Source organism: Mesocricetus auratus, unplaced genomic scaffold (genome assembly GCF_017639785.1).
Source record: "Mesocricetus auratus isolate SY011 unplaced genomic scaffold, BCM_Maur_2.0 Super-Scaffold_100025, whole genome shotgun sequence".
NCBI classification, from domain to species: Eukaryota; Metazoa; Chordata; class Mammalia; order Rodentia; family Cricetidae; genus Mesocricetus; species Mesocricetus auratus.
In genome coordinates, this window is record NW_024429206.1 from 3,896,040 (window position 1) to 3,907,444 (window position 11,405).

Consider the following 11,405-nt stretch of genomic DNA (forward strand, 5'->3'; position numbering starts at 1 on the left):
GAGAAGGTCAGAGCAGAGCTAGAGTTAGTTTTCTCCTACCTTGTGGGTCCCAGGATCAGATTCAAACCATCAGGCTTGGTGGCAACACCTCTACCAATGAACCACATCACTGGCCCTGGACCATTAACTTCATTTTCTCCTTTGGTACTCAGAGTCAGGGAGTGTGGGAATGGGCCAGCCTGTTACAGAGCTATGGGGGTGATGCTGTCCTGCCCTGGGGGGGCCTATAGGACTGAGGAAGCAGATCATGCCTGAGCCTTGGGATCTACTGGGATGGATTTTCCTGGGACCAGCACATTTCCCCTCCTTTGTTCCCCCCCCCTTTTCTCTCTCTACTCCCCTTAGCTATATAGAGCCTGCATCTTAAAGGGGCCCCATCAAGTCAGAACAAGAATCTCCACCAGGAACTGCACAGGCCAGCATATTGATGTTGAACCTGCAGCCTCCATAGCTCAGAGAGGTAGGTCTCTCTTGTGGAAACTGCCCGAGACTGGAGTCCTGGCTGTGTTGGTAGCAGTTCTCCAGACAGGTCTTGTTCTAAACATCCCTTAAAACATGCCTAGGACCATTGCAGAGAGGGCAAGTCTTGTGTTAGCATCTGAAGTATCTCACCTCAACCCTTAGAAGCTGGAAAATACAGCCCTTGGTGTCACGCTGGAGACTTGGGAACAAAATCCACACCCTCCACTCTTTTACATCTGTTTTATTAGCAGCAATATATACAAAGTGGAAAATGATTTCATTTTTCTAGCTTAGAAAGTTTGCTTTTTTTTATTCTGTTTGATGATAAATGAAAAAGCAAGCATCTGAGAAGACGCCTACCTCTGTGGGTGCTGAGTGCCACACAAGACCGAACCTGGAGTGCCATCTCACTGAGCCTGGGCCTTATCCAAGACACAGAAAGGTCATGCCCAAAGGAGACGTCGTTTTACCTACGGTTTCTGAAGCTATCCATTGGTTCGTTGGAGTTCCTGTGGTGCCACCATTCTGGCTGTAACCCCTTTCTTTCTCCAGGGCTGTATGTAGATTTCCAGAGTTGTCCCCTGAGGTTTGTGAATTCTCCAAAAGCTGGTTTCAAAGGCTCGGGGTGGGATTGCTTGGAAAGATGGCATCCAGACAGAGGTCAGGATACTTAGGCTGGCAAAGTGAGTCTACCAAAAAGGAAGCTAAAGGGGAAGACGAGCTCCAGGCAGAAGAGGGAGGAGCCAGGTAGAGCCTGCGTGGATCAGCATGAAGGATGCACACATTCTGGAAGCCTGCACTTTGTAAACGTGTTTCCCCCACTGACTTCAGAAAGGGGAACTGCTTGCGGGAGGGTTCACGAGTGTATCCAGTTCAAAAAATATTTAATCCCCATGGGTTCAAATTTCCATCTTGTAAAAACAGACAGGGACCTGCCGTGATGAGATACCTTGTATATATTCCGCACGGCTGTAGTGGTGATGGGATACTTTGTATATATTCGGCACTGGTAGCATCCTTGTTTTTTGTTTTTTTTTCAAACCTTTACATGTTACAAATACACAGTCAGATATTTAAAAAAAAAACTAGACATCGTCACACCCTTTCAATCATTGCACACTGAGAGCTCGTATGATCCAACTCTAGGCTAGAATACATTTTAAAACATGGTTACTGAGACTGTACCACCAAGACAGAACTAAGACATTGGTCTCCTGCAAAAACAAATCAACATTTTTTTATACCTACCCAATAGCCAAGAGACAACCCAGGCATGGCCAGGTCAGCTTTAGGGAGCAGGGTTAGAGGGGCCTCACACACTCAGACCTTACAGAAGGCAAGGACTTAGTTTCCACAGGGCCAGAGAGTGAACTAAAATCAAACGTTATGGACAGGTTCAAAGGTGACAGGGCTGGGGCTGGATTCGTCTCAAATAGGTTCTGCCTCTGGGAGAGAGCTCACATCATTTGTAGTGGGGTCTTTCCCCCAAAATGTCCTGTGGTTTCTCCTCTGGCTTCTTTGTGGGCAGATGGGCTGGGTGGTTTGAAACCCCTAGCCACAGTGGTCGAGCATATGCATGCAGGGGCTTTCTTGGAGGAAGACCAGTCTCCTCCTGGTCACCACATGGTCTGTACACGATCACTGCCACCCCTCATACCTGCTGTTCTCTCCAGCACCTAACCCCGGCACCTTTCCTCACGATTGTATTTAGAAAATAAACTTCTGGATAGCCATGGTCTCTGGTTGCACTGGATAGTGGTTTGAAGGACCCTGATCACAGAGTAGATGAAGGCTGGGGAGGGCCTGTCGTTTGGAAACATTTTACTGAGGTTCAAGCTGGGCCTTGTGCCTTGTTCTCCTGTGGGTTTCCACCCTGCTCTGCACACAGGGCATCTGCCTGGGCACTGACGTTCTCCCAGGACTCAGAGCCTCAGAGGCCAGGGAGGAGTTTGTTCTTCCTGACAAAGCATGTGAGAGCAAAGGGAGCTGGAGGTAATATCTTCCCTACTTCAGTCTCACCTACGTCAAAGACATCCTAGAACCCCAGATGGCAATCAGAGCTGATCCCTGTTTTTCAGGTCAGGGATGCCCGCTCCTTCGTGGCCCCCTCCCTCAGCCCCCCTTCCCCAACAGACCTGTGACTATGTAGTCCAAGCTGCCAGTGGATTGAAAACCCTAGCCTTAGGGTGACCTTGCTAAGCCGAGGTGGGTTCCAGTACACAGCTCATCTGGTACCCATGCCTCTTACCCAGGATCCCTGTGCCTCATCCCTGACAGTCCTCCTTGGGGCTTATCACCTTTAAGAGAGGGGCTGCTTTCTAACGCGATCAGTGTTGCCTGAGCCCAGGGGATACTTAGAGAATCTTTGCTGCCTTTGGAAGCCGTGGAGGGAGAGGACAGGCTGCGACCTTTTAGACACTTATAACATTGGAAAAGAGGACACAGGTTTTGTTTTTGGAGGAGAAATAGCCGGGCTTAAGTACTCCAAGGCAGCCCCGCAAGAGACACTCTGATAACCCTGGGGCTTCTGTTTATACCAAGTACGCTGTGGCCTGCTGCTGAAGACCATGCAGGGCGGTGCAGCCCAGGCTTGGCACTCCCGGTCCAACTCGACCTGCTTGCTGTGTTGATACCTGCTGCCCTTTGCCACTTGGTTTGCCTTGGGAGCAGAGGCGGTCACGTGACCTTGGCCGCAGCGTCCCCCCCCAATGTACCAAACTCACCGATTTCAATTTAAAATACCTTCCATTTTAAATATAGTAAGTAGTGCGGAGAAACAGTGAACATTTGAGTCAGAAGTGTAGAGGAAAAGATGGCTGCCACCACGGGCTACAGCCCAACGCCACGAGGTCTCTGATGGATTTCCGAGGAGGTCCCGACAGTTCACGTCTGCATGTCCATCTCTAAAGTCCCCCTTTCCAGGGCAGCTCTTGTTAGATGGAGACTTCGTACTCTCTCGTTTCCTGCAGGACAGAGTGGCGCAGATGGGTTAAGAGTGGCAGAGCCACATTCCAAGTTGTCCAGGGTATCATACCTCCCTGTGGTGGCCCTGGCCCCGGCCCCATGGCTCTGCACTGTGGGTCTGCTCTGCCTATTCACTGTTACAAGTGCTTGTGTGTCACGCACGGGTACATGCACACACTGCTGTGGCATTTTCTGGGGCCTGACCCTCTGCCAACATTGTGATCATAGGGGTGATAAAGGACAAGCATGGACCCCACAACAGCTGGTCCTCTAGGAGTCCCACCCCACTGACGCTAGCACCTCCCGCTGTAGCGGGCAGACTAAGGAGTGTGTGCTCTGACTTGCAGGTAATTGGAGCTCCTCCCTCTCCTCAGATCAATATGAACCCATGTAGGGGTGAGCCCACAATGCCGTCCACGCCCAAAGGGGTGGGGACGGGGGATGGGCACAGGTGAGATATTTAAGGAAAGGAAAAGGAAAAGCTCTCTCTCTCTTGGAAGCCTGCCATGCTTCTGATCTCCCAGCTTGCGTGTAAGTTCTTTCTCTGGTAAATAAATATATTAATTTCCATATTGTATTGACCTCCCTCATCAAACCCATCCCTTGAATGCCATCTCCACCAGTTGTGGCTGATCACCTTTCTCCACTGCTCCCCAAGCCAGTCCCAGGGGTGAGGGTCAGGAGCCAATGAAATCATAGGCTCCACCTTGGAAGTGTCACTGTTACTTGCTGGGATGCTAACACAGCAATGACGATCACATCAACACTTCTTGGCAGATGGGAAGTACCATGAAAAACAGTGTAAGGTAGTTCCTTGCCATTGTCCCCACCTTCCAAAGCTCATGCCTGGGTAGGTAGGAGGCTAGGCAGGGTGGGGGAGGAGGGAAATTCCAGAGGCATCAAGACAGACATGAAAGAAGCCAAGATCAGAGGACTACAAGGCCTCCCTAGGCTTCAGGGAACAAAGCACCCTATGCAGAGAACTCCTCCAATACGGAAAAGCACAAGTCAGAGGTCATGGGCGGCCAATTGACTCTGGCTCATTTCCAAGATCGTTCATCTCTGTCAGTAGACTGCCTCTTTCCCTGTTACTATCCCCAAGTTTCCCTGTCTAAGTTGCTCTAAGCAACCATGGGAGCCAGGGTGGCGAGGATCATTTCCAGGTTAAGCCTTGGTGAGTCTGCGGCTATGGCTTGTGAGCGCCAGAGTGGAGTGTTTATATAGGAGAGATTTCACACAGGAGATCAAAGGAGGAGGAACGAGGCCAGGGCCATGTGGACAAGCGACAGGTTTACCCGTTTTCTAACAGCAGGGATATGCCATGGCACGATGACTTGAGTGAGGGCAGAGATGTCACAAAGCCTGGTGGCTCCCCGTACGCATGCTTGGACCTTGTCACACACCCCATCTGCACGTTCTGCAGCTGTCATCTAACTGTTACACACATCTGTATCTCAGTTTTACGAACTCTTCCTCCAACAGTGCTTCCAACCCTCTCAAGTCTCCCCATCACGCAGCCATAGAACCTGGCTACTTTTCGTGGTCCTCCAGAGTGATAGTTAATCATAACCATGGACACGTTTGATGGAGGCAGGAGAGCATGAAGGCTTAGGATGTCAAGTCAAGATGGCCTCCTTCCGCCTGGCTGGGTACAGCCTTGCCTGAGTCACTTTCATCTTACTGGACCTCCATGTCCCCATGAGTCACAGGGTAGTGTCTGAGGGTCATATGCCTGTCATGTGGCACACCACACACCAGAGTTGATGCCTGTGTGCCCTTCCAGGCATTGGAGCTCTCTGGAGTGAGAGATTGCACCTGTAGCCGGCTTTACGATCATGGCTGCATTTTCTGGTAGTCCTGGAAGGTTCTGCCAGAGCTGAAAGAGCTCCACTGCCTAATGTGGACATAGTCACCCACCACAGCACTTGGGAGCCAGCGGCCAGGCTGTGGTGCCTGTCTCTCGTGCACAATCCCAGCACATGCAGATACGCCTGCCCGGTGCACTAAGAGGACAGGGAACCCCTGCCATTGCTGCCTGAAATCCATTGTTCCCTGTGTTTACACTGCTCACCCTACTCACAGAAGTCGACTTAAAAGGCAAGTCACATAAGGCCGCATACCATGCATCTCTAGTTTAACTCTTGAGGCCCCAAGGAGTGAGTGGCCTGGGCCATCCAGGTTCTTGGGCAAGTGCTCTGTGACGTTTTCCTGACAAGGAGGTCAGGGGACACTCTTAGATCATATGCCTGTCTGTAAGTGAGGCACGGCTATAGCATCAGTACCATGCCCAGCTGTCCCACAGGAGCTGGCACTGCAAGGTGCAGAATGGGCCTTGCTGCCTTTAAAAGGTGGGACTCACTTAGACACAGCAGCTTCCTCTCGATGCCCCAACTTGGCTCTAATCACTGGTGAACAAGCTGTCTTCTCCCATCACCCGGCTCAGTAGGGGATTTGGTAGCAAAGAGGCAGGACTGCCCAGTGGTCCCTCTGCCAGCCATGCTGTGGGCAATGGGGAGCCCCCCAGGAGACCAGTGGTACAACTTACCCCAGTCTCATAGATGGGGTTGTCGAACTCAGTTTCCACGGTGATCTGGCTGTAAGGGTGGGAGTACATGAGGGGCAGGCGGAGGCTGGAGTATTGTCGGCACCTGCAGGACAAACAGCAGAGCGTGAGTTGCACCCCTGTCCTGCTGCCCCCAAGGTTCTGCAGAAGTCTCTGTAAAGGGCATGGGGTACATGGACACAGCCATGAGCTAGTGAGAGTCCCACTGAGGGCAAGTACCCTCCACTCAACACCCCATGGGGCTGTAGCGAGCCAGCCTTGCCACCTTCCTCCCTGGGAAGGAGGAGCCCAAATTGCTTTGACTTGTGAAGCAATTTCTGTGTCTATTTACTCTCCTCTGCCTCCCTGGACCAAGCCTCATCACTCATTGCACTGCAGAGTGCAAGGATGAAGTCTACCAGGGTCTCTCTCACACATTGTTCTCTGTCTACTGGTCTCCCAGTTCACGCACTATCACTTTAAAGTTTGTTCAAAAGCGGTACCCAATGCAGCTTCTCCTAGCTACTCTACCCAAGCACACAACCTCTGTTCCAGAGCCTTCACGTTCTCTCCCGGGCTTTCTTCTGTTGGTCACCAACCTGGCATTTGCTTTCCCTCTGTGCTTTGGAGATCAGCTACTTTTTTTTCTCACTAGGATCTGGTTTATTCACTAGAATGTTCACAGAGCCCAGAGGCTGCTGGCTCACACACGGCCGCAGTTCTGTTACCGAGCAGTGGATGTGCCTATGACTGTTCTGGATGTGGCTTTCTGTCCATCGAGGGCAAGTGCTGTGACCTTCAGCACCCAGGATCACACCCCAGGATCATGGCACATGACTGTGCATTTGCTAAGTGACAGTAAATGGAGGAATGACTGGGAGACACCAAGATGCTACCGGATTCTGGCCACAGCGCCCCAGATCACATGAGACCACTATATCCAAGAGCCAGGCAGAGATGTGGAGGCCCCAGTTCATAGCTGCATGACTCCACCTACCTTGTGACGTAGATGTAGGCTCCTCCCAGCAGCAAGGAGATGAGAAGGACCGGAATGAAGATGGCCAGTGCCATGTTCCCACCTTCCAGCGAGGACTCTGCTGCCGCTTCTGCTACTGAGCACACAAGCCCCTGAGGCCCTTGTCTCCCACCAGCTCCACACCCACCGGGAGCCTGGCTCTCAAGTGGGTGCCCCACCCCAGCTGAAATCCCACAGACTTAGACACTGGAGAGTCATGGAGTGATGGAGGGACGGAGGCAGAGAGCAGGGGCTGGGTTGCTGACCCTTGCTAGGCAGCCCAGAGTCACCCTTGGCAAAGGTGGGTGGAGGGTGGCTGAGACCAGTTTGTACCCTGGTCATTCCAGGCCCATTGGAGGGCTGGGGAGAGAGCAGAAATCTGGCTACAATTCAACTCAGGGGGCGACTTGTACATGGTTCAGGAACAATCTCCCTTGCTCTCTGGCCACCTCTGTGAGCAGCTGCACCAGGCTGGGGAAGCTTCTAGAGCTTGCCAGTGGGGTGCCACACAGGGATGGCTCAGGGCAATTGCCTCCAGGCATGTGGTGACTGTAGAGATCATGGCAGATAACTTGGTGGCTGGGGGCACTTGCTCAGCACTATTTCAGGGTGAACCTCCCCCCCTCACATTCTAGAAGCTTGACCTCCTCTGCCATTTTCTGTGGTCATGTCCCGCCAATCCTGACTTCCACAATGAGTGTGCACAGCCAGGACTCTGGCTTTGTTCATGCTTCCTGAGCACAGGGCCCTTGGGTGGCTTCTCACTGCTCACTGAGCAGTAAGAGGCAGCCAGGGATTCCCAGTCAGAGGGACACCATGGGGCACCCTGTTTCCCATGAACAGTTGACCCATTATTCTCCCAACATTTAATCTTTGTTCCCTGCTCTACTTGCTGGATCAAAGTGAAATCAGCTAATGACCTGTCACTCACACAGTCTGATACTCAGCCATGTTGTCAGAGCGATGCTAATGGTGCTAGAGAGAACGGGAACAGCCGTCGAACCCGTTAAGGCTTTTTCTAACTGAGACAAACAGGTCATCGTCATCTGTGTCCACGGTCCTGCAACTGCGTTGAACGGACACCGTGCACAAGGCAGACTGCTGCATGTGTATGGGGGGGGGGGTTCGTCTTCACAGCTGCCCTGACTGGATCAGGGGGAGGTGTGTGCACCTAGGAGGCACACCTCTGGGTGTGAGATATCTGGAACGTTCTAAGTGAGGTGGGGAGAAAGTGAGCTGAGCACCAGTGTTTGTCCCTGCTTCCTGCCAATAGCTGCCTCATTCTCCTGCCATCGTGCCTCCCCTTCCACGACAGACTGTGCCCTGGACCGGTGAGCCACAGCAACCACTTCCTGCCTTAAGCTGCCTTTGGCGGGTGTCTTGTTATAGCAAGGAGACAAGGAACTAAGACAAGGAACAGAGGAAGGAATCTAAAAAGCGAGAGAACCTGGCTAGCTGTTGTCCCACAAAGCACCCTCTGGAGAGGGGGAGGGGAAGGGGAAGAGGGGGAGGGGAGGGGGAGGAGCCTGTGTCCAGGAGTGGAGGCAGAAGGGAGGAGGCAGGGCCCTGGATGCTCCCAGCAGCTTTTACTCAGCAATCAGAGGGTGCTCTGCCCAGGATGTGAGGTGAGGCTGTTTTTATCCCCACAGCACCTGTGTGGTGGACGCTGTCTGGCAGGCCCGGGGCTTCTCAGGTTTCTCTGATTGCATTGCCACAGTCAAATCACTTCAGGTTATGCTTAGAGATTCAGTTGAAAATGCTTTTATTATTGTTTCTTCTCTCTCTTCGTGCAAGTGTGCGTATGTGTTCATATGTGGGGGTGTGTGTGTGTGTGTGTGTGTGTGTATGTCCACGCCACATAAGTGCAGGTGCCCACAGAGGCCAGAAGACAGCATTGGATTCTCCCGGAGCTGGAGTTACAGGTGGTTGTGAGTCACCTGACGTGGGTGCTGGGAGCAGAACACAGATTCTCTGTGAGAGCAGCTCACTCTTAACTGCCTAGCCTTCTCTCCATCCCTGGTAGTCACCTTTGGACGACCCCAGGAAAAGCTAACGACACAGCCACCCAAGGTATCGGAACTTTCAAGATAGAGTAAAACTCACCTTCTAGTGCGTGTTCAAAACTGTCTTGATTAACTGAAACAGAAAACAGGAAGCAGCATTAACACCAAGGGAGTTCATTGCTTGCACAAGGAGAAGACGACGGGCCTACATCCCAAAGCCCAGGGTGTGCGGTGTGAGGGTGGCGCTGCTGGTGTTGTGCGGGACGGCTCCCCCCCACAGCACCCCCCACCCCAAGACAGTGAGAGGAGAGGTGGGTGAGCAGCCACGGCCTCACGGTGGTGACGCCATGTGTTCCGTATTGTGACAAGCGCTCGTGCACACTTCCACCCAGCCCTTGCCAGTCTCCTGCGGCACGTGGAATTGTTGATTATTACCCACATTTCATAGATGAGTCAGTGGGTTCAGGGGACTGCAGAGAGTCCCCCCACCCCCGCCCCCATCACACAGCTCCTCAGCCGTGAGCATGGGATTGCAACCCAGAGGCTTCAGTTTCTTTCACAGCTCTTAACTTGTTTTGCTTTTTTCTTTGTTGTTGTTTTGTTTTGACACAGCCTCTTGTGCTGGGCTTGAACGTCTAGTGTCAGACCCCCAGTTGCTACAAAGATGGTTGCGGGCCCCCATACCACCTCTATTAGTTTTTCTTGAGACCAATGCTGTAGATTGTTTGCAGGGAGGTGTGACTGAGACCCCCCCCCAACTGCAGCTGGGGTGAACTGGCTCTGGCCTTTGCACTACATCTGCCACCCACATTTATCGACTGGTTCTGCACTCTATATAAAGCTATTCTCATAAACCCGTACTTCTTACAAAGCCCCGAGGTTCAGGGTACCAGGGATGATATCCTGTGCTCTGTCACCAAAGACACCATGCTAGCTGAGCCCCGAACTGCCCAGACCAGGGCATTCCCAGAGGCAGAGCCTGAGAGCCAAGGTTTAAGTGGGAAGATGGCACCGATAGTGGCCAGGCCACGCAGGCCACCCTGCATTTATGTTCTGGCAGCTCCCAGGACATTTGGTTACACTTCGACTAATTGAGCTCACCACAGAGCAGTGGCAACAACCCCGGCTAAGATGCTAGCTAGCTGCCGTCCTCCAAAGGTGCCCCCAGCTAGAGAATTAGTCCCCAGATTCATAGATTGATGTTGCTGGGGGGTGCTTTGGGCAGTGACTGGGCTTGGCTCTGTAAGGGCTGGCACGCTCTCTCTGTCCCTGCCATGTCCACAGGCAGCATGGGTGCCCCCACAGGTGCAGAGTTCTGCTTTGGAGTCTCGGCCTCCGCAACCCTGAACCAAATAGACTTCATTCTTTATTAACTGTCTGTTCTCAGGTATTTTGTTAGAGTAACAAAAAGGGGACCAAGAATGGGTGTGGTGGTGCACACCTGCAACCCCAGAACCTGAGAGATGGAGGCGGGGGGGGGGGCTCTCGAGTTCAAGGCCAGTCTTGGCTACAAGTGAAGTTCGAGGCTGGCCTGGGTTATGCGAGGCCCTGCCTCAAGAAACAAAGGTATGAACGAAAGGAAGAAAACAGACCGATAGGCTCTGCTGGGCTCCACAAAGCCACAGAGCCCCACCCGCAGAGCGTGTCCAGCTTCTCCTGGAGCCAACCCTGACTCTGGCTCCTCGGCTGTCTTTACCTTTGCAGATGGGCAGGGGCCCGCTCCAATGGGACGGCTGTCCCAGAATGCAGCGGATGGTCACTTCGCCCATGAGCTCGAAGCCCTCGTAGCACATGAAGGTGAGGGACTCTCCAGGCAGGTACAGCCGCTTGTACAGGATCTGGTACCCATTCTCCGGCAGCCCTGGGTTGTCACATGCCAGGGACTCCTCAGCTGAAAGAAGCCGGACACGGGCTCTGAGAGTCTGTCTCAGACTCAGTACCAGTCTCTGGGTGACCCAGCTCACCCCGCAGCATCCCCTCTGCAGAGCCCCACCCAGGTGGTTCCCGTGTCATTCCCTCTCCCATCTCTGGATATACACTACACGTGAGCACCCCAGAATGAATAGGGTTGTGGAATCAGGTTAAAGAAATCTCAGTTCTCTTATAGCTGTGTGACCTCCAGAAAGTATTACACCCTCTCTGATCTTCAATGTTCCTCTTAGCAAATGGGAATATGACTGCAGGACTCATAGGAGAATGGATGTAAGAGGTGGAGAATGTCCTTGTCATGTGGAGGATGTTCAGTAAGTGGTGGATCTTGGTGGTGATCGATTAAAAAGATAGTCCACTCCTCCAGAGCCCATCTGTCATGTCCAGGTCTGGTCTCCATCTCCCATCATTTCTCCTCCAGGAACCTTTCCTCTCTGCCACCTGCCACCAGATTTCTAGTGTTTTCTTCTTCCGCCCCGCAGTGCCCCAC

At 52.6% G+C, this 11,405-nt stretch overlaps 1 protein-coding gene across 4 annotated transcripts in view; it reads right to left on the reverse strand.

Annotated features, from left to right (window-relative positions):
* Window positions 1-688: 688 nt before the first annotated feature.
* Sez6l (seizure related 6 homolog like) overlaps window positions 689-11,405 on the reverse strand; it is a 161,809-nt gene continuing 151,092 nt past the window's right edge. For 2 of the 4 annotated variants that reach the window (XM_040731683.1, XM_013119783.3), the window contains 5 exons: window positions 10,683-10,877; window positions 9,087-9,119; window positions 6,966-7,080; window positions 5,972-6,074; window positions 689-3,425 (listed from right to left, as the gene is read on the reverse strand). In XM_040731683.1, the coding sequence (XP_040587617.1) occupies window positions 3,396-3,425; window positions 5,972-6,074; window positions 6,966-7,080; window positions 9,087-9,119; window positions 10,683-10,877 (476 nt within the window). In that variant the 3' untranslated portion in view covers window positions 689-3,395. The remainder of the gene's footprint in view (window positions 3,426-5,971; window positions 6,075-6,965; window positions 7,081-9,086; window positions 9,120-10,682; window positions 10,878-11,405) is intronic. The other 2 variants (XM_005078916.4, XM_005078915.4) reach the window with 2 other exon arrangements.